The 24,372-nt window shown below is 33.0% G+C and overlaps 1 protein-coding gene across 1 annotated transcript in view; it reads left to right on the forward strand.

Moving 5' to 3' along the window:
- CCDC178 (coiled-coil domain containing 178) overlaps positions 1 to 24,372 on the forward strand; it is a 358,040-nt gene that overhangs the window by 71,740 nt on the left and 261,928 nt on the right. Inside the window, exons 10-11 of the mRNA XM_065889454.1 lie at positions 13,372 to 13,467; positions 13,676 to 13,812. Coding sequence (XP_065745526.1) covers positions 13,372 to 13,467; positions 13,676 to 13,812 — 233 coding nt within the window. The remainder of the gene's footprint in view (positions 1 to 13,371; positions 13,468 to 13,675; positions 13,813 to 24,372) is intronic.

Genomic DNA, 24,372 nt, shown 5'->3' on the forward strand with positions numbered 1-24,372 from the left:
GTTTTATATATGTTAGAAAAAAAGCCTATAGTCTATGTCACTGCTAAAATTTTAGTTAATATTTTTGGGTATAAGTTAAAAATATTATTCAATTACTTTTTTATTAGAGTATAATTGCTTTACAATGTTATGTTAGTTTCTGCTGTATGGGGAAGAGAATCAGCTATATGTATACATATATCGCCTCCCTCTTGGACCACCCTCCCGCCCCCTGCATCCCACCTATCTAGGTCATAGAGCACTGAGCTGAGCTTCCTGTGCTTTATAACAGGTTCCCACTAGCTATCTATTTTACACCTGGCAGTATATATATGTCAGTCCTAATCTCCCAATTCGTCACACCCTCCCCTTCCCCCACTGTGTCCACATGTCCATTAGCTACAACTGCGTCTCTATTCCTGCCCTGGAAATAGGTTCATCTGTACCATTTTTCTGGATTCCACATGTATGCATTAATACACGATATTTGTTTTTCTCTTTTTGACTTACTTCACTCTGTATGACAGTCTCTAGGTCCATCCACATCTCTACAAATGACCCAGTTTCATTCCTCTTTATGGTTGAGTAATATTCCATTGTATATATGTACCACATCCTCTTTATCCATTCATCTGTCATTGGACATTTAGGTTGTTTCTATGTCCTGGCTATTGTAAATAGTGCTGCAATGAATATTGGGGTGCATGTGTCCTTTTGAATTATGGTTTTCTCAGGGTATATGCCCAGCAGTGGCATTGCTGGGTCACATAATAGTTCTATTTTTAGGTTTTTAAGAATCCTCCCTACTATTTTCTACAGTGGCTGTATGAATTTACATTCCCACCAACAGTACAAGACGGTTCCCTTTTCTTCACACCCTCTCCAGCATTTATTGTTTATAGATTTTGTAATGATGGCCATTCTGACTGGTGTGAGGTGATACCTCATTGTGGTTTTGATTTACATTTCTCTGATAATTAGTGATGTTGAGCAGCTTTTCATGTGCCACTTGGCCATCTGTAGGTCTTCTTTGGAGAAATGTCTGTTTAGGTCTTCTACCCGTTTTTTGATTGGGTTGTTTGGTTTTTTGATATTGAACTCCATGAGCTGTTTGTATATTTTGGAGGTTAATACTTTGTCCGTTGCTTCATTTGCAAATATTTTCTCCCATTCTGAGGGTTATCTTTTCATCTTGTTTGTAGTTTCCTTTGCTGTGCAAAAACTTTTAAGTTTCATTAGGTCCCATTTGTTTATTTTTGTTTTTATCTCCATTACTCTAGGAGGTGGATCAAAAAAGATCTTGCTGTCATTTATGTCAAAGAGTGTTCTTCCTATGTTTTCCACTAAGAGTTTTATAGTGTCCAGTCTTACATTTAGGTCTCTAATCCATTTTGAGTTTATTTTTGTGTATGGTGTTAGGGAGTGTTCTAATTTCATTCTTTTAAATGTAGCTGTCCAGTTTTCCAAGCACCACTTATTGAACAGGTTGTCTTTTCTCCATTGGATATTCTTGCCTCCTTTGTCATAGATTAAGTGACCATAGGTGCGTGGGTTTATCTCTGGGCTTTCTATCCTGTTCCATTGATCTATATTTCTGTTTTTGTGCCAGTACCATACTGTTTTGATTACCGTAGCTTTGTAGTATAGGCTGAAGTTGGGGAGCATGATTCCTCCAGCTCCCTTTTTGTTTCTCCAGATTGCTTTGGCTATTCACAGTCTTCTGTGTTTTCATACAAATTGTAATATTTTTTCTAATTCTGTGAGAATACCATTGGTAATTTGATAGGGATTGCTTTGAATCTGTAGATTGCTTTGGATAGTCTAGTCATTTTCACAAGATTGATTCTTCCAATCCAAGAACATTGTATATCTCTCCATCTGTTTGTGTCATCTTTGATTTCTTTCATCAGTGTCTTATAGTTTTCGGAGTACAGGTCTTTTACCTACTTAGGTAGGTTTATTCCTAGGTATTTTATACTTTTTGTTGCGATGGTAGATAGGATTGTTTCCTTAATTTCACTTTCTGATCTTTCATTGTTAGGGTATAGAAATGCAAGAGATTTCTGTGCATTAATTTTGATTCCAGCAACTTTCCCAAATTCATTGATTAGCTCTAGTAGTTTTCGGGTGGCATCTTTAGGATTTTCTATGTATAGTATCATGTCTTCTGCAAGCAGTGACAGCTTTATTTCTTCTTTTCCAATTCGTATTCCTTTTATATCTTTTTCTTCTCTGGTTGACCTGGGTAAGACTTCCAAAACTATGTTGAATAAGAGTGGCAAGAGTGGACATCCTTGTCTTGTTCCTGATCTTCGAGGAAATGCTTTCAGTTTTTCACCACAGAGATTGATGTTTGCTGTGGGTTTGCCCTATATGACCTTAATTATGTTGAGGTAGGTTCCCTCTATGTCCACTTTGTGGAGAGTTTTTATCATAAATGGGTGTTGAATTTTATCAAAAGCTTTTTCTGCATTTATTGTGATGATTATATGGTTTTTATTCCTTAATTTGTTAATATAGTGGATCACATTGATTGATTTGTGTATACTGAAGAATCCTTGCTTTCCTGGGTTAAACCCCACTTGATCATGGTGTATGATCCTTTTAATGTGTTATTGGATTCTGTTTGCTAGTAGTTTGTTGAGGATTTTTGTGTCTATATTCATCAGTGATGTTGGTCTGTAATTTTCTTTTTTTATAGTTTTGTTGTCTGGTTTTGGTATTAGGGTGTTCGTGGCCTCGTAGAATGAGTTTGGGAGTGTTCCTTCCTTTGCAGTTTTTTGGAAGAGTTTGAAAATGATGGGTGTTAGCTTTTCTCTAAATGTTTGATAGAATTCACCTGTGAGCCATCTGGTCCTAGACTTTTGTTTGTTGGAAGATTTTTAATTATAGTTTCAATTTCATTACTTGTGATTGATCTATTCATATTTTCTAATTCTTCCTGGTTCAGTGTTGGAAAGTTGTATCTTTCCAACAATTTGTCCATTTCTTCTAGGTTGTCCATTTTATTGGCATAGAGTTGCTTGTAGTAGTCTTTTATGATCCTTTGTATTTCTGCCGTGTCAGTCGTAAGTTCTTCTTTTTCAATTCTAATTTTGTTGATTTGAATCCTCTCCCTTTTTTTCTTGATGAGTTTCGCTAAAGGGTCATCAATTTTATCTTCTGAAAGAACCAACTTTTAGTTTTATTGTTCTTTGTTGTTGTTTTTTTTCATTTCTATTTCATTTATTTCTGCTCTAATCTTTATGATTTCTTTCCTTCTACTGACTTTGTGTTCCTCTTGTTCTTCTTTCCCTAGTTGCTTTAGGCATAAGCTTAGATTGTTTATTTGAGATTTTTCTCGTTTCTTGAGGTGATATTGTATTGCTATAAACTTCCCTCTTAGAACTGCTTTTGCTGCATCCCATAGGTTTTATGTTGTTGTATTTTCATTTTAATTTGTTTCTATGCATTTTTTAAATTTCCTCTTTGATTTCTTCAGTGATCTCTTGATTGTTTAGCAGTGCACTGTTTAGCCTCCATGTGTTTGTGTTTTTTGCAGCTTTTTTCCTGTATTTGATTTCCAGTCTCATAGCATTGTTGTTGGAAAAGATGATTGATATGATTTCAATTTTCTTAAATTTTCCAAGGCTTGATTTGTGACCCAAGATGTGATCTATCCTGAAGAATGTTTCATGAGCACTTGAGAAGAAAGTGTATTCTGCCACTTTCTGGTGGAATGTCCTATAACTATCAATTAAATCTATCTGCTCTATTGTGTCATTTAAATCTTGTTTTCTAATTTATTTTCTGTCTGGATGGTCTGTCCTTTGGTGTAAGTGGTGTGTTAAAGTCCCCCACTATTATTGTGTTACTGTTGATTTCCCCTTTTATGGCAATAAGCATTCGCCTTTTATATTGAAGTGCTCCTATGTTGGGTTCATAAATATTTATAATTGTTATATCTTCTTCTTGGATTAATCCCTTGATCATTATGTAGTGTCCTTCCTTATCTCTTGTAACAGTCTTTATTTCAAAGTCTATTTTTCTGATATGAGTATTGCTACTCCAGGTTTCTTTTGATTTCCATTTGCATGGAATATCTTTTTCCATCCCCTCACTTTCAGTCTGTATGTGTCCCTAGGTCTGAAGTGTGTCTCTTTTAGGCAGCATATATATGGATTTTGTTTTTGTGTCCATTCAGCTAATCTGTTTCAGGCCTAACAACCAGTAAGATAGGAACAGAGTCCCACCCATCAAAAAAAGTGAGACGACAAAAAAATGTTACTGACGAAGGAGCAAGGTAAAAACCTACAAGACCAAATAAATGAAGAGGAATAGGCAACCGACCTGAAAAAAGAATTCAGAGTAATGATGGTAAAGATGATCCAAAATCTCAGAAATAGAATGAAGACACGGATCAAGAAAATACAAGAAATGTTTAACAAATACCTAGAAGAACTAAAGAACAAAGAAACAGATGAACAACACAATAACTGAAATGAAAAATACACTAGAAGGAATCAATAGCAGAATAACTGAGGCAGAACAATGAATAAGTGAGCTGGAATATAGAATGGTGGAAATAACTGCCAAGGAGCAGAATAAAGAAAAAAATAATGAAAAAAATTGAAGACAGTCTCAGAGACCTCTGGGACAACACTAAACACACCAACATTCAAATTATAGTGGTCCCAGTAGAAGAAGAGAAAGAGAAAGGGTCTGAGAAAATTTTCAAGAGAGTGTAGTTGAAAACTTCCCTAACATGGGAAAGGAAATAGCCACCCAAGTCCAGGAAGCACAGAGAATCCGATATAGGATAAACCCTAGGAGAAACACACCAAGATACATATTTATCAAACTAACAAAAATTAAATTCAAAAAAAAATATTAAAAGCAGCAAGGGAAAAGCAAAAAATAACATACAAGGGAATCCCCATAAGGTTATCAGCTGATTTTTCAGCAGAAACTCTGCAGGCCAGAAGGGAGTGGTAGGATATATTTAAAGTGATGAAAGGGAAAAACCTATAACCAAGATTAATCTACCCAGCAAGGATCTCATTCAGATTCAACAGAGAAATCAAAAGCTTTACAGAAAAGCCAAAGTTAAGAGAATTCAACACCACCAAACCAGTTTTACAACAAATGCTAAAGGAACTTCTCTATGTGGGAAACACAAGAAAAGAAAAAGATCTACAAGACCAAACCCAAAACAATTAAGAAAATGGTAAGAGGAACATACATATCTAAAATTACCTTAAATGTAAATGGATTAAATGCACCAACCAAAAGACACATATTCAATTACTTTTAATTTAAGTTCCTTTTAGAAGGGTGTGATTCACATATCCCTTAAATTAGAAGGAAACTTAAGGATGTTGTCCTCCCAACCACCTCAGTATAGTCAAAATAAGGAAGCGATTATCTAAAAAGGTTTTAGATAGACCTGCTCTACCATCTAATGGAAAATATATATATATATACATATATCATATTATACTAATTTACTGATTTAAAATTTATTTATGGTAGTTTTGTCATTGTTTATCTTGGAATCTTCCAGGGAAGATATTATTTTATCTTCAAATAGAGATATGGTTATTCCTTCATTATTTTTTATGCCTTTTAATTTTTTGTCTTCTGTTTACATTGGTCAGTGCATGAAGTACAGTGTTAAATGATAGTAAACATCATGGGCATCCTTTTTATGTCCTTCTCTTAATGGGATTGCTGCTAGTTTTTTCCCTTAAGTAAGAGGCCAGCTTTAAGATTTAATATGCATTTTATTATGTTAAAAAGTATTTATCAGTTTCAATTTATTGATTATTTTTAAAATTAGGAATGGATGTTAATTTTTGTCAAGGCTTTTCTGCATTTGGGGACATGTTCATGTAATATCTTCTCTATAAATACAGTGAATTATATTGATGAATTTCCTAATGTTGAACCTTGAATTATTAGAATAAATCTCATTTGGTCATAATATCCCATCCTTTCTTAAACACATTCCAGTTTTCTTTTTTGTCTCACCATTCAACCAAAATATCTCTGATTTAGGTCAAGAGTGATTTCCACATTGCTATAATCATTGTTTCTTTGTTCTTTTCTTCTTTAACTTACATGTAGCACTTAACCAAGTTGGTTATACCCTTATCTCTGGAAGCTTTTTTCTCTTGGCTCTAAGAACACATACTATTCTTGTTTCTTTATACTTTTCTGGATTCTTGTTCTCAGTTTCCTTTACTGGTTTCTCTTTATCTCTCCACACTCCAGACATTTGAGAATCCAAGGGCTTATCCTCTTATTATAAGCTTTGTATATGTAACTGCCAACCCAGTCTCCATTTAGATGTCTAGTGGGTTTCTCAAGCTTAACTTTTCGAAAATTAAACTTGATATCCAATTGCATTATACCTGCAGCCTTCCGCATTTGAGTTTATGACAATTCAGTCCTTCCAGTTTTTCAGACCAAGACCATCAAAATACTCATTAAAATTATGTATTCATTTATGTTGGGAATTACTTGTCCAAATATGCATATGTTCAGTTTTCACAGATCATGCCAAGTTTTTTCCCCAAATTGTTATACATTTTTCTACTCAGACCACCATGTATGAGAATTCCAGCCTCAGATTAATACCATCATCTAATATTATCTTTTATTTATTTTTAACTATTGTGCGTTTGTTGAATTTGTCCTACTGTGGTTTTAAATTTGCATTTCTATGATGACTCATGAGGTAGAGAAATTTTAAAGCAATTCATTTAAAGCAATTCATTTAAAGCAACATTTAATGTTGTTTTAATCTATCATAGAGTGTTGGACTCAGATTTCTCCTCCACATTCTGGTTGTGACCTTCACTTTACACCTTTTAGATACTCAGTTATCTCATCTGAACAACTAGATATGTGTTAATTTAATATGTTAATAATCTACAAGAGAGATTAGGGTTTAAGGTGTTGATTAAGGGGAAGTACTTCATGAAGTTGTTAAAATTATTCACTGAATTAGTTCAAACCACCAAATACACTTACGTGCTCTCAGATTTGTAAATGGGTGATCAACCATTAATCTTTAATATGGGCTTTTCTGAAAACTTCTCACTCCCTATTAATTCAATTAGAACTTCAAGTCTTCTTGGGTAAAAAAATTCATGTTTCTACATGACTTTTATGATTGAGAACTGCATCAAAGATTAGGATATACCACAAAGATGTTTTCTCATTCAAAAACCTAAAATGTCCTAATACAAATTTAAAATAAGTATTGCACATTAGGGGAAAAAAATAAATCCAACAAAACTGAAGCCATGGAATACACCCTTTAATCGTGCCAAGTTAGATGTGTCTCATTTTCTTAATGACTTGGTTACAACTTTATCTGAGAAATGCATTCAAAATATGTTGCAGTATCTAAAAAGCTTGAATAATAGCTTTTTCATGATTATTTACTAAGCAATAGTAATGAGTGGGTATGAAAGCTTGAATATCACTTAGCTAAGTAATTTGGTAGTTTATGAAGAAAATTTTTGGAAAATATTTCAAAGGCTTCTTGAAACAAACATTTATGAAAAGTCTATTTTCATTTGGTTTAGATATTAAGTCTAATGTTCAATTACCTTGTTAATTTATGTACAGGTAAATCATCTTATAATTTATTGAACTTCTCATCTTAAAGTTATAGCATCAGCCCAAATATTCCTTTAATTTGGATAGTAATTCTTCTAAAAATTATATTTAGTATTTCTTTTGGTAAATTGAATACATTTAATACTATGTTTTAAATTTTTATATTAGCTGTTTATTTCATAAAATCGTTTTTAATTTTATTTTTAAAGTTACTCTTTATGGTATATAATATTGGATTTTAACTTACAATAACAATAGTTTCTTTTTTAAATAAGTTAGTTGACTTAAGAAAATTGTTAAATGTATAATAGTACAGATGGTATAGTATGTAAATGTGAATAAAATAATAAAGAGGGTTCAGAAATGGTTTGGAAAACAATGTTCTTTTGAATTATTTGCTTTGTCATTAATTTCAGGATTTTGTTGCCTCTTAGAAATATTGGCCTTGTACTTTAATTGTATAATTCAGTGGTTTTTAGTATATTCACAAGTTTACGGAACTGTAACCACTATGTAATTTTAGAACATTTTAATTATGCCCCAAAGGGACCCTATACCCATTAGCAGTCATTCTCAATTCCTTCCTCCCCTCAGTTCTTAGCAACCAACAAATTTACTTTCTGTCTCTATGGATTTGCTGCTTTTGGGCATTTCATAGCCATGTTGTAGAATCTGTCAGTACTTCATTCCTTTTTTATGTCTGAATAGTATTCCATTGTATGTATATATCACATTTTGTTTATCCATTCATCAGTTGAAGGGTGTTTTGGCTGTTTCTACCTCTTGGCTATTATGAATAATGCTGCTATTATTATGAATAATGCTGCATTATTATGAATTATTATGAATAATGCTGCATTATTATGAATAATGTACATTGATGTACAAGTTTTTGCATACATGTTGTCATTTCTCTTGGTTATATACCTAAAAGTGGAATTCCTGGGACATATAATTGTATGTTTAACATTTTAAGGAACTGCCAACTATTTTCAAAGTGACTGCAACATTTTATATTCCCACCAGAAATCTATGAGGGTTCTAATTTTTTTATATCCTCAGCAGTAATTGGTATTGTCTATCTTTATTTTTAAAACCATCCTATTGTGTGTGAAATGGTATCTTGTGGTTTCGATTTGCATTTCCCTAATCATTAATGATATGGAAAAATTTTTCATGTGCTTGTTTTCCATTTGTTTATCTCCTTTGGAGAAATGTCTTTTCACATCTTTTGACCATTTTAAATTCAGTTGACATTTCATTATTTAGTTGTAATTATTCTTTATGTAGCCTGGATATTAGACTCTCATCAGACAGGTAGTTTGAAAATATTTTCTCCTACTCTGTAAAGTGTCTTTTCACTTTTGATAATTCTTGAAGCCCAAAAGTTTTTAACTTTGATGAAGTCTTATTTGTCTATTTTATCTTTGGTTACCCATGCTTTAAGTGTCATATCTAAGAAACTGTTGCCTGAACCAAAGTCACAGGATTTATGTCTATCTTTTCTTCTGATATTTTTATCATTTTAATTCTTACATTTAGGTCTTTGATCCAATTTTAGCAATTTTTGTATGAAGTAGGGGGTCCAAACTCGTTCTTTGCATGAAGGTATCCAGTATTCCCAACAGCACTTTTTTAAAACACTATTTTTTCCCCATTGCATTATCTAGACACCTTTGTTGAATTCAGTCAATCATTGATTTATTTAGGAACTCTGAATTCTATTCCATTGATTTGTATGTCTTTCCTTGTGCCAGTACTGCCATGTTTTGATCACTGTAGCTTTGTAGGATGTTTTAAAATCCAAAAGTGTGAGCCCTCCAGTTTTATTGTTTCAAAGATTGTTTTTGCTATCCTGGGACCTTTGGGTTTTCAAATGCATTTTAGGATATGCTTGTCAATTTCTGAAAAGAAGTAAACTAACATTTTGAAAGGGGATTGCATGGAATCAGTAGATCAATTAAAGGAGTATTATCATCTTCTAATCCATGAACAAAGGTGTCTTTCCGTTTATTTAAGCCTCTTCAACTCTTTTTAACTATGTGTTATAGTTTTCAGTATATAAATTTTGCACTTTTTAGTAAAATTTATTCCTAATAATTTTATTAATTTTGATGCTACTGTAAATGAACTTTTTTCCTTAATTTCATTTTTGGATTGTTAATTGCTATTGCATGGGAATAAAACTACTTTTTCTGTGTTATACCCTGCAAGTTGCTAAACTTATACTAGACTCTAGTAGGGGTTTTTTTTGTAGATTCATTAGGATTTTCTATGTATAAGATCTGAAAATCTGCAAATACAAATGCTTTTATTTCTATCCTCCCAATATGGAAACCAGATTATTTATTTTTGTTGCATAAATACTCTGGCTAGAACCTCAAGTACAATCTTAAAAATGAGTGATAAGAGCAAACATCCTGATCTCAGATGATAGCATTCATTTTTCATCATTAAGTATAATGTTTGTTTTTCATACACTTTTATATCAGGCTGAGGAAATTTTGTAGGGTTTTTTTTTTTGTTGTTGTTAGTTAAGTGGTTTCATCATGAAAGAGTGTGTAATTATGTAAAATAACTTTTCTATATCCATTGAGAGGATCAGGTGAATTTGATTCTGTGTTATATGAATACAGTATATTACATTAAGTGATTTTTGCATGTTGAAACAATCTTGCATTCCCAACATGAATCCTACTTGGTTGTGGTGTATAATCCCTCATATATTACTGGATTGTTTGCTGCTATTTTGTGGAGGATGTTTGTGTTTATATTCACAAGTGATATTGGCCTATAGTTTTATTTCTTGTGATGTCTTGGGCAGAATTTGGTATTGGGTAATATAGCCTTATAGAATACTTCTTTCTGAATTTTTAAGAGTTTTTGAAGAACTCTTGTTAATTCATCTTTGAACATTTAGTAGAATTCACCAGTGGAGCAATCTACTCCTGGCCTTTTTTTATGTGGGAAGATTTTGATTATGAAATCTCTTTACCTGTTATATATGTATTCGGGTTTTCTATTTTTTCTTAGTCAGTTTTGGTAATTCATGTCATTTTAGTAATTTGTCCATTTCAACTTGTTTATCTAATTTGTCGGCATCAAATGATTTATAGTATTCCATTATAATCATTCTTATTTTTGTGAGGTTAATAGTAATGTCCCCTCTTTAATTTCTGATTTTAGTAATTTGACCTTTTTTTTCTTAGTGTATCTAGTTTTCTTAAATTTCTTGACTTTTTCAAATTACTGCCTTTTGGTTTTATTAGGTTTTTGTTGTTGTTTATTTTTTTGTATACTAGGACTCATTTGTTACCACTCTAAACTTTATTATTTTCTTTCTTCTACTTGCTTTGGGTTTTGTTTGCTCTACTTTTTGTTTCCTTTAGATGTAAAATTAGATTATTGGCTTGAGATCTTCTTTATTACAGGCATTTACAGGTATACATGTGTTGCTCTAACTTTATCCAAAAAGTTCTACTATGTTGTTCTTTAATTCTCATTCATCTCAAAGTATTTTCTAATTCTTGAGATTTCTTCTTCGACCTGTTGGTTATATAGGAGTATATTGTTTAATTTCCACATATTTTTGTATTTCCAAATTTGGTTCTGTTACTGATTTCTAATTTCATTCCTGTGTGGTTAGGGAAGATACTTTATATCATTTTAATCTTTTAAAATCTAATATGACTTGTTTTATAGCCTAACGGTTAGTTTACCTTTTGTCCCAATCATTGTCTACTGTCTCAGGTGGCCACAAAGTTAATCAATTGCCTGTGCTACTTAAAATTTTGACAATCATGGCTTGGGAGAAAATTTCCTGGTGAGATGTTTTGTACTGGGAGAGCTCTGTATCAAGAAAATACAGATGTCCTCGCAGATGGAGTCATGCAAAAAACCACCAGACAGGTCAAATAATGACAGTTCTGTGAGAATGAGGCTTTGAAAGCATTCCAGGTCAGTTCTCCCTCTGGTGACTGCCCAGCTGATGGGTTTCTCCACAAATGTGTGCTGTTCAAGGCTATCATGGACCTGGAGGGAAGGATTAGGACAAGTTAAAACACAAAGCTCATACCTCTTACTCAGATTAGACTGATGATCTTGAATAGGTGCTCCCTATTTGCTGGAAACCTTCACTTAATTTCCAAAGTTCTGAAAAACGCTAATTTTGACTCTTTTTTTGGCCAGTTTTCTCATTACCTTTATGGAGAAGAGTTTTCAGATATTCTTAATGCACCGTGTCCACTGATACCCTTCATAAGGACTATATGTCAGAAAATTGGGCTTTTATTTTACGTTTTTCTCAGTCTTATTTTTCCTTCAGTCTTGTTTATGGTATGTTTTTCCACACAACTTTTGTAAAATATGCCATCAGACATGTCAACAAATCTTGGTTTACTTGACAAGGTGACATTATCCTTCAGCCCAAGATTATACAAATAAACATATTGATTACTCTAATAATTTGTACTGTTTTGTATTTGCATTTAGGTTTTTATTAATCTGAAATTGATTTTTGTTATAATGTGAGTTAGATGTGAAGTAGAAAGATAACTTTGTTTTTCTTTTTTAAAAAGAGGTTCTACATTCTTCCAATCCATTAATTAAAGTAAATGATTTCTCTCTCACTGAATTCAAATGCCATTAGATCTATTTCTGGGCTCTGGTTTTTCCTTCTGTTCTTTATTGCAATGCCAAAAATAAATACTCCTTAATGTAGTGGTATTATAAGATGTTTTAATATCTGGTAGCGAGTTTCCAACATTATTCTTATTTTTCACATACCTCTTGGCTAGTCTCACATACCTTTTCTTCCATATGAATTTCATTTCATGAAGTTTCAAAGAGAATACTCCTTTTTATCATGTCTTATATTAATTTTGTGGTAACTGACAGTATATTCTATTAAACCTTTCTATGAAACATCATTTTTTCTTGATTTAAGCCTTTAAATAAGAATTTTTGTTTGCTGTATTATAGGTCCTCCCTTTTGTGTTGAATTTATTTCCAAATACTTTATACTTTTGACAAAAGCTTTTAAATATTGTCACAATATATTTAACAGATTATTACTCTTATAGATAAAAGCTATTAATTTCCTTATGACTTTTTTCCAAAAATCATTTATTGTAGTTTTAAATAGAATCTTCTGTCTTCTTGGGTATTCAATCATATCATCTAAAATTGAAGACATTATATTTTCATATTCAATATTATACTAGTAAAATTTAGTTTCATTATCTACTTGCATTTAGCTAAATTTCACAAAACAGGATTAATAACAATGGTGATGAAAGATAATCTGGTTTCATTTTTTGAGTTCAGTGGGCATGGGTTCAGTATTTTATGATTTATTTTGATATTTTATGTTCATTCTTTGTATTATATTTGGGTGTGTTTTCCTTGTGCTAGTTTAAAAATGATGGAAACTAGATAGTGAATTTATCAAATGGCTTTTTTGTGGAGTGTTGGCCATATTTATGTTATTTTCTTTTTTAATTTGCTGGTGAGAGCAAAGATTTAAATTTTTTACCAATTCTTATAACTAAAATACATTCTATTTTATCACGATTATGCATTTGTATACTGTTAGACTTGATTTTTGCTATATTTTATTCAGACTCTTGCATCAATTTTCATAAGTGAAAACAGCCTGTGGTGTTATTTTATAATATTTTAATCAATATTATGTTATAGTTGCATAATTTGAAAGATAATTTCTTACTTTACGGAAGAGTGGAAAGCTCCACAGTTTACTGTGTGTGGTATGTATTTTTTCCTTAGCTAGAAGATTTGAAAAGAGTTTATGATCAACTAGTCTGGAAGAAAAAAAATTATGAAAATGAATATTTGGAAGCACTTAATAATTTTTATGCCGCAGTAAGTTGATATTTCCCTATTTCCCACTAGAGCTCCATTCTCTATTCCCAAGTATTAACTCATACAACTAAAAATAATTTCATTATTACACATTTTTTTCTTTTTCACTCATAAAGAAAAAACAATGTGTAATAATGAAATTACTTTTAGTAATTTTTATTTTAAATCATTTTTACTTAAATGTGTATAAATGATTCTTTTTTTAAAGAAAAGAACGTGGGATATTGAGCTTTCTAATATCGCAAAAGATTCTTCAGATGTCTCAAAAGCATGTTTTCAATTGATGGAAGAAAATAGAAGACTTGAGATCGATATTGAAACTATACTAGGTTATATCAGTGACAGGTAATATTGCAAATATGATTTTCATTCTTATATAGCATATCTAATATGTTAAATGTAATAAATCACTTCATTTTGTGTTCCTGGGGTGGTATGATGGTGTTTGTGTTTGTCTTTATAATTAGCGTAAGTTTTATTTCTATCCCAAATGTTGCTCTTTTATCATTCTGAATCCATTTAGAAAAATCAAAATAATGAAAAGGGATTCATATCACTTCCTTTGAACATATTCTCTTATACTTAAAGATACTTTAAAATGTGTCTAATCAAGCTCGTGATCTCCTTCAGTCAGTACTCAATTCTCCCCTGAAACTACTAAACTAGATTTCTTAGCTCGTAAACTTATGAGTTTTCTTGATTCCCCTTTCTGTTTCAACCCTCATATTCAACATGTTAACAAGAAATGTTCCACATACTAAATAATTTTTTAATTTATCTGTTTCAATACTGCACCAGCACTCTGGTACAAGCTGTTATCATGTCTTGCATGAACTTGTGAACTGGTGATTTCCAAAGCTGGTTTTGTGCAGCGTTGGTGATGTAGTGGTGAGCATATCTGCCTTCCAAAGCTGGTTTACCTGCAATAACTGTGCTCCCTTTCTAATCCATTATCTACATTGTGGTAGGTGTGTTCTTTTTTCTTTTAATTTTTTTAACACAAGTATTATCCGTTTCCCTTCATACTTTCATTAATTTTAGCAAGGGTGAGAGAACAAAAGCCCCTCTTTAACGAACCCCACAAGGTTCCTGAGTAGGCAGGAATGCCTGGCTCTGCAGTCTCCTGTCACACCTGGTTCAGCCTTATTATTTGGTTCAAATACAATGGCCTTACTTCAATTTCTCCTCTTCGTCACGTTTTTTTCCCAGCCCTTAAGGTGTTTTTATGCTAATTCCTTTTCAATAAATGTTTTTCCTCCACCTTCTATCTAGTTAATTACTACTTATCTTTAAGATTACAGCTGAGAAGTCAGTTCTGGGTAGCTTTCATTGACTGTCTAGTTATATCCAGTTCCTCTATTATGTGTGTATATGGCATACATTTTTCCCTTCATATCGCTTGTCATATTTGCAGCTTTGTGTGTGTAAATATTTGACTGGTGTCCATCTTCCTCAACAAATGGGAAGATCCATGAGGGCAGACATAAGCCATGACCATATTTTCTTCATCATTGAATTCTCATCATCAAGCATAGTTCCTGACATGTACTATGCTATCCATCATTAATTATTGAAAGGAGGGAAAGAGGAAAGAATGGAGAGAGGTGATGATGATACTGGACAATTGTGTAGGAAGTTTGGTAAGATTTCTTAGTGCTTATTTTACCTTTTGATGATAGAATGAAACCACTTGTAAAATTTATCTGTATGTTAAATATACTTTTTTAAAGAAAGCAAAAGGAACATTATTTTCTAAAGGATAACCTAAAATTGTAGTTGTAAACTTTATTTTATTTTATTAAGAAAGAGAACCAGAGGCAAAGAAAAATCTGAAGAGTGGGTAAGCTAATGACGAGACAGCTCTGGAGAAAAGGAAGAGTGTGAGAGTTACATTTTATTACATTATCCAGCACCAACGAGTACCCGCCAAGTCTTAGTGGTATTCAAGTATAAAGGTTTATTTCTCACTTGGTACTGCAGCTTAGCTGTGTCTGCTGTGTGTGTGATTCATGTAATTTCTACTTCTCAGGTGCAGGGTGAAGGATGGGATCCTTCTGGGGCATGTTGCTCTGGTAGCACAAGTACATTAGTGACATAACTCAGTGGCTCTGTAGCTTCCACAAGATGATAAATGTTACTCCTGCTCACACTCCACTGAACAAAGCAAGTCATATGGCCAGGCCCAATGTCAACTGGGTGGGAAGTCTAATCCTGTTAAAAAGAGAGATAATGAACAATTGGGAACACTAGTACAGTCTATCACAGGCAACGGGAATGTAGCAGCCCTGGTTGCAGAGGATTTCCATAGTATGCATTATGCTTGTTCAGATAACATCTTAAGATGTCACTTATTTTTTTTTCCTCAAATTTTTACTTGAAACTAAAAATTAAATAGATGATTTTAGCAGCAGATTACACAGTGCTGAACAGAGAATTAGTGAAAAGTTTGTAACATGAAGGAGAGATTAAGAGATGTGCAGACAAGAGTCACATCTGCCACATACCTACGTGATGTTCCAAAGGAAGAGAAAACAAAGAACAGAGGCAATATGTGAGCACATAATCAGCCATTCATCTTGTTTTTTCAAGTCTCTTACTAGGATGGATGGATAGATAGATAGCTAGAAAGAAAGAAAATAGATAGATGCAAAAATAATTACTCATTTCCAAATTTCATTTGCTTTTCTTCCAAATCTTCTAAGTCATTTTATGATTCTTTGTTTGATGCAAATACTTAAAGCTTATCTTTTACTTCTTAAACATAGTATGAATAGTTATTTTATAATCTGCATCCAATAATGTAAATACCTGTAATCTTTGTAATCTACTTCTGTATATAATTCTTCTAGCTGATGCTTTTGCTGTCTCTTTTCCCTGTGCTCTTGGCTATCTTTACTGTGTGTTGTCCATTTTCTTCTGGAAACCATTTGTGGAAAATCTTTGAGTCCTAGGATAAAGCTGAGTTAATCATTTGCATCCTCATATTTTTGAAAGCGGTTCTCTTTTGCAATTTGTGTCCTTGGATATGTCCAGACTTTTTTTTTCCATTTCCCAAACCATGATATTCAAAGCTCCATTTTATCAAATTTCCAGGGCATTCAGAGCAAAAGTATCTTGTATGATCTTTTTATCCCTTTGATTATAATGCATATTTAGTGTAGAAAAGAAAGTGTAAAATGTTCAAAAGCAGATTGAAAACCTAAAATCATGTCAATAGATAGAGGTGACACTGTTAATATATTACTGATTTTTTCATTCTTGATGAACCTGTGTTCTGATTTTATTCCCATAATTGAATTTTTTGTCACATTGTTATACAAATTTCAAATACATCATTTAAATATCTGTACAAAAGTCTGTTATATTAGTGAACCTTGATTTTTGCCAGGATTACTCTAATTTTTATATTCAGGTTTTTATTTTTATGACTTACTGTAAGTACATATATTATGTTCAGAAATCTTAGCATCATTGCTGTTTAAGATTTTTAAGTAGATTTATAGAAGTAGATTGGCTATAATATTTTTAAATTTCTGACCCCTCTCTAAAACTTCTTTCCAGAAATATACCACTTATTGAAGCTGAGCAGTTCATGAGCTTGTTCTGCTATGCACTTATGCTAACATTAAGTACTACTATTGTTTTTTAAAAAATCTATTGCAATACAGTAAATGAAAAAATATATTCTCAATATTGTTTCAAACTCCATTTCTCTGATCACTAAGGAGGTGGAATATTTATACATCCTCTCTTGAATTCTACTTTTTCTAAACAATTATTATGTGCTTCCAAGGAAGAAATAAAGAATTTAGGATTCAGAGAGGCAAAATAGCTAACCTAATTCCCACAGCTAGCACAGCTGGCATTTGAAACCTGATTTTCTATATTTTGATTCAGGATTTTTCTTATGTCATCTTTTGGAATTTAATTTGACTTCAGTTTAAATGGCCTTTAGTGAATACTCAAATATGCTTATTAACATGTTAGTCCAATAATAATAATCCTTAATAGTAGATCTAACATTAAAACTGAAATTATCTTAGGGCACAGGTAAGAGTGTGGTGAGTTCACAGAGCTGTACTTTTGACTGTGTAGCTGGAGCTCAGAGCAAGTGCTCTACCTAACTTGTGTTTGTGTATATGTGTGTGTGTGCACGTGCCCACGTGCATAAATTCGTACACATGTGTTTTTGTGTGGCAGGCAGGCAGGGACAAATATTGAAGGTAGGGAACTAAATGTCAGGTAATGAATCATTTTAAGGGGTTTGGAATCTGCTGAAGAGTATGGAAATCCACTAAAAATCTCGTATGGTCAGATTTCTCTTTTAAAGACATCATTTCAGTGGTAGTTGGATGAGGTAAGGTTCGGGATCTCCCTTCCTAAGGGAGGATATTTTTTAGTCTTGTTGCATGGCTTTTTTTTTTCCTTATGTGACCCAAGCATTTGTGGCTATCTCTTTTTGAGGTTCAAAATCCCACGCTCTTGATTCTTCCTTTAACTTTCTGAAGCTGTTCTTTCTAGGAATCCTCGTTTATCTCTGCTGGTCCCCTGATAGATTAGCTCAGAATTCTAAACACAGCCGATTTGCATTCTTGATCTACTCCCTATCACAGGAATTTTACCTACTCTCATTATTTTAACATGTATCATATTTTTACTTTACTTTTTAGTTTCTACCCACATCCTTTATTTCTCCTGATAGTATCATTTTGAATATCTATCCTCTCCCCCAACATTACATCTTGACACCATTATCTATCAAGTAGGTTGTTTCAGGCATCATCCTATTATCCCTCTCTACCATCTTACAGCCAACATCTTACCAACTTCTGTTAAGTCTGTCTTTTAGATGTTGGTCTCCAGTAGGTGCTTTCCTTTCTGTCTGTTTCAATTACCAATGAAATGAACCAGGTCCTAATTGTCTTTTAATTGGAATATTAAATAGGCTTCCAACTGGTCTACCTCGTTCCAAGTGTGAGCCCTCAGATTCAGCATATAGAGTATCACTGGTACAATTTATCTACAAAGGATGAATTATTATTTACTTTCAAAAGCTTTAAAAATTTTCAGAGGCTCCCTACCAGCTATAGGATAAAGCTTCCAGACTGATAAATTAGAAACAGTAATCTGTCACCTTCACAGCTCCAAACATCTCTTACTACTCCCTTCCATGATTTTTTAATGTTCTAGCCTATTAAAATGGTTACATATTCAAACTCATATTGTTTTAAGCTTCAGTCTTTGCAGTCTTTGTCTCTAGTTTCCTCTGCTTCCCTTCTTTTCCTTCCCCCACCCCCTCCTTCTCCTCCTCTTCTTTTTTTTTGGCTTTGTTTTTTGAATATGGTTAATTGAACATTCATACAATAGCTCAGACATTAACTCTTCCCAGATGCTTCTCCTCGTGGTAACTTATTTTCTCCTCTCTACAAACCAAGGTGGTATTAACTGCTTTTTGTGCTTCTTCCATTATTGTACTTAGGATTGCAGAGGAATATCTTTTTCATGTCTCTTTTTTTTTCCTTCATGAGAGTATAAACTGGCAACCTTTGTTTTAATTCATCTTTGTATACCCCAATTACTTAGGGTAGCACTTGACATGTAATCAGTGCTCAACAAGTATCCATTAAGTAACTCTCCCTGGTTAACTCTCTCCTAGCACTTATCACACTACGTACAGTTACTGTTGGCTTGCTTATTTGTTGTCTCCTCTCAGCTGAGCTCCTTGCTGGCAGGCATTGTGTGTGTCTGCATGTGCGTGGGTGTCTGTGTCTTTCTCAATATGTGTTAAATAAATATCTTAACGAACAAATGAGAGCTGAATATAAACATTTTTTATCCTTGTTTCTTTTTTTGCTTCAGTGTCTGCGCTTCTATGCTCTCTGCTATATGTTCTGATAGCACATCTATCTGTGCTTTTTCTGCTCCACAGCAATATTAATGGTTATTTACCTTTTCTTATATTTGTATTTTTTTCTCTCATTGTCTTTCATTCTCATTTAACCAGATAGCACTGTAATGAAGATCCATACTGTTAAACACTTTTTAATTTAAAAAAACACTATTAAATCACTTGTTTTTTAAATCATTCATACAATAACTCAGACATTAACTCTTCCCAGGTGCTTCTCGTCATGGTAACTTATTTTCCCCTTTCTACAAACAAGGGTCGTATTGATTATTACTACCTTATTCAACGTATGCAAGCACAGTGTATATTATCCTCGATACCCCCCTATTACATAAGGAGCAATCAGGATTTGAATGTAGGTCTGTCTGACTCCAAAATTTATGTTCTTTCTTCTTAGTAACATTGCCTCTCCTCTTCCACTGGCAAGTCTTGGTTCCTATTTCTGACGTGTTACAGCAGGCTCTGGACACATTTACTAACTACTTCAAAAAAAGAGTCAAGCTTATTGCTTTATTCAATTCTGCATCTCTTTGTTTGGCTATAGCCATTGCTTTTCTCAAAAGAGCTCTGTTGTTTTTACACTCTTCTTTGATTTTTCTTTTTTATTCGACCATTTATGTGAATCACCTTCCCCTTAGTCCCAGCTTCTTTTTATTTCCTTAAGTTCAAAAATAATAGTAAGAAAGTTCTTAATGCAAATCATTGGCACTCATACATCTAGTGAATATGCGCATGAAACTTCCCCCAGTTTGTACTGTTGTATCCACCGTCTCACCATTTGATGCCATTCCCAACTGTTATACTATTTGAATAAATTACATAATTAATTCAGTATATGATCTATTGTTCATATATAATTCATTTTAAAAATGGCAATGTTAAAAAAAGATGCCATACTTAACAAAATTTGTTCAGTACTATGTGCATAACAAATATTTGCAGGACCTTTGGGTGATGGTGATGATATATGATTACTTACCTTGCAGTAGCAGTGTATAATTTAATAATTTTGTCTTTTAAATAAGCCAGCATCCATTTGCAATGGACCTTTTACATTTGGGACATTTGACTTGAGCAAATAATTTCACTTGATCGCTTATTCACATGATAGGCAGGCTTAAGCAACCTGAGTCAAGGAAAATGACTTGTTTAAGATGATTTGAAACTGATTAGTTTGAATTTAGTTTGCTGAAGTTAACTGTGTGGTATGAATTTCTGTATAGCCATTTTCTTAACATTTAAGCTCTGTAAAATATTCTGAATATCTACTTCTAATGCTCTGCTGTACCTCAAGCAAGACCATGCCATTGTAACTGCAGTGATCCAAAGATGGGGTTGATAATCGAGGGAAATGAGCAAAAAACCTATTGAACACCATAAAGACATACTGGTATATTTTATGAAATGTGTTTATCAGGAGTTAACAGGATGGTGATTTATTTGTAGAGATGGCAATTAGAATATTATTGAAGTTGTTAAATACCCTGGAATCCTTAGATTGAATCCACAGGGTACTGTGTTTTTATATTTATTTAGCTATATCTTACCAGCCTATTAATTTGAGTTACTTCATAGGAGTATAGATATAGACTATGATTTTTTAAAAAAAAATACAGTAAACCTTTGACAGCAAACCTTTGAATGAAAATTCTTAAACTATTTTGCTTTTATTTTTTAATTTTGCAGATATTAAAAGAGACAATGGTATATGCACCATTCAAAATAGCTACTCAGCAATGTGTTAGTCTAGTTTAGACTTTTCTTAAAAAGGAATTAAAATCTTGCAAATAAATCTCCCTTCCTGTTTCTATTCTCTCCCTCTTCAGAAACGATCAAAACCTGAATTTGGTGTGTATTCAGTACATGCAAGAAATTGGATTCTTAGTTCTTAGACCTACACATTCCTAATAATCTTGTCTTCCACCTCACACCAACCACCCTCTATGACAGTTTTACCTATATCTTGTCATTTCCAATATTGGAGTTACCTGCTGATCTCAGTTTTAAGAGTCCACTCTGACAACCAACACCTCTCTCTCCAGCTTACTTACTCTCCTAGTACTGTCACTCTAACAATTATTTGACCCTTTAAGATGACCAATCTATCATGCCTACTATATTTGTATATTCCCCTTCTTGTCCTTCCTTCCTTTCTTACAGAACCTACTTATATTTGATCAAAATAAGCATTCATTTAAATAACATTCAAAACTTTGTTTCTATGACTTGAAAAGCCCTATCATTGAATTAAGCCAGTATCCTAACCTCTGACTGTGGCTAAAGGAAAACATGAGTGCGCTAATTTCTGTCATCATGGGGGGATCCTGGTTTGATGGGCCTTAAAGGTTATAGAATGTGAGGCCTCTTTATGAAAAAAAGAACATAAGATCATGAATACAGAGTGCCCACAGCCATTTTAATGTCACTTGACAGAAGATACATTATATTAGAAAAAGAAAATAGTCATTGTGGTTAAAATATCTCATTTTTGCAAACTTTACAAAAACATATGGCCATGTGAAAACACTTTTAAGAACACTCAAAGGACTGTATAAGGGCTGGGGATCAGTTAGAGGCCCTAATATTTAAACTTCATTAGCATTGGAATACATTTGCCCCTGAGTAGAACTTAAATTTTATGGCTATAAGTCTCAAGTGACATTCAGCACTACCAAGAAATGTCTAGACAGTTCAGTTTTTCTGACAACCGTTTCATATCTTCTTACTCTCTTCAATCCTAATGCCCACATCACCCTCACTTTAAACTAATAATCTTCCCATATAATTCATAGAGAACACAGATGCAATAAATGAGAATTACCTTTTTCTCTTACCAGTCTATTTGCATCTGTCTTCACACATTCTGATATAATAATGGAAGGCCCTTCTGCTCATTACCCATGCACTTGCCAAGTAGATGCTGTTGTCTCTTACACAGGGGCTTTGCACCTACAATTTTCTCCTCTTCCCCGTGAATCATTATTATTTCTCTTTTAATAGCGTATGAACATTGTCTAATATTGCTCAGCTTGGAAAGAAGCAAACACAAGATAAAACGCAGACCTGCATCCCAACTCTGTCCTTCTGTTCTTTATAACAAATCTTATGCAAATAAGCACTCCTGTTCCCCTGAGCTCACACTTCATTTTCTATTCAACCCATTCAAACAAGGATTTCCTCGAAGTATCATATTCTAGATCCAAAGTCATTTTTTCTCATTAATTTGAAGATATTTTTCAGTTTTTCTTTCATTTAGTTTTTAAACTATTGTACATATTTAAGGTGTACATCATGATGATTTGAATATTCATAGTGAAATGATTACCTCAGTTAAGCTAATTAACATATCTCATGCAGTTACCTTTTATGTGGGTGTGTGATGAGAGCACCTGAAATATACTATCTTAGCAAATTTCCAGTATTTAATTATTAATTACTATTATTAATTATAATCATCATGTTGTACATTAAATCTCTAAACTTATCCATATTTCATTTAGTTTTGCTTGGTACGACATCTGACGACATTTGGATATCATTTCTTTGTTGGTAATCTATTTTTTCTGTCTGGGAACTTTAGAATTTTCTCTTCCTATTTCAGAGTTCTGAAATTTCACAATTCCATGTCTAGGGATGTGTGTGTTTCTGTGTGTGTAATATATCCAGTTTACCACTAAGTGGGACTTTTCAATTTAATGACCCATGTTGGTTTTCAGTACTGGAAATTTTTCAGGTATAATTTTGTTACACCCCCATCTGTTATTTTCTTCAAAAAATTTTCAGTTTTATTGAGGTATAATTGTCAGAATTGTATATATTAAAACTGTGAAGTGTAATGATTTGACAAACTTTGTGAAATAATTACCACACATCAGTAACCTCACATAGTTACTTTTTTTAAAAATTTTGTGCTGAGGTCTTAAGGTCTACATTCTGGGCAAATTTCAAGTAAGCGATACAGTATTAGTAACTACAGTCATCATACTGTACATTAGATCCTCAGAGCTTATTCATCTTATAACTGAAGGCTTGTACCTTTGACCCTATCTCCCCCATTTTCACCACCTGTCAGCCCTTGGTAACCACCATTCTGCTCTGTATTTCTATGACCTCTGTTTTTTTCTTCTTCAGATTCCTCATATAAATCAAATCATAACAGCATTTGTCTTTCTTTGGCTTATTTCACTTGGCATAAAGCCCTCTAGATTCATCCATCTTATTGCAAATGGCAGGATTCCCTTATTTCTCATGCTTGAATAATATTTCATTATATATCAATATGTATAGTGATCTCACAACTTCTTTGTTCATTCATCCATTGACAGACACTTAAGTAATTTCCATATCTTACTATTGTGAATGATGCTGCAGTGAACATGGGACAGACGCTGCAGACATCTCTTTGAGAAACTGATTTTGTTTCCTCGTATATATAACCAGAAGTGGGATTGCTGGATCATATGGTAGTTGTGGGATTTTGGGGGTTTTTTTTTGAGGAACCTTTATACTGTGCTTCGTAATGGCTGTACCAATTTACATTCCCATGAACAGTATACAAGGATTCCCTTTTCTCCACTTCCCTTGTGAGCATTTTCTGTCTCTTGTCTTTTTGATAAAAGCCATCTTAACTGGTGAGAAGTGATACCTCACTGTGTCATTGATTTGCATTTCCTTGGTGATTACTAATGTTGAGCACCTTTTCATGTACTTGTTAGCCATTTTTATGTCTTCTTTGGAAAAACGTCTACTCAGGTCATTTCCCCATTTTTATAATTGGGTTATTTTGTTTTTACCTATTGAGTTACATAAATTCCTTACACATTTTGTACATGAACCCCTTATTACATAAATGGTTTGCAAATATTTTCTCTCATTCTGTAGGTTGCTTTTTCAATTTATTAATTATTTCTTTTGCTGTGCAGAAGATTTTTAGTTTGATATAGTTCTACTTGTTGATTTTTGTATTTGTTTCCTGTGCTTTTGGTGTCATATGCCAA

Source organism: Phocoena phocoena, chromosome 13, assembly GCF_963924675.1.
Source record: "Phocoena phocoena chromosome 13, mPhoPho1.1, whole genome shotgun sequence".
NCBI classification, from domain to species: domain Eukaryota; kingdom Metazoa; phylum Chordata; class Mammalia; order Artiodactyla; family Phocoenidae; genus Phocoena; species Phocoena phocoena.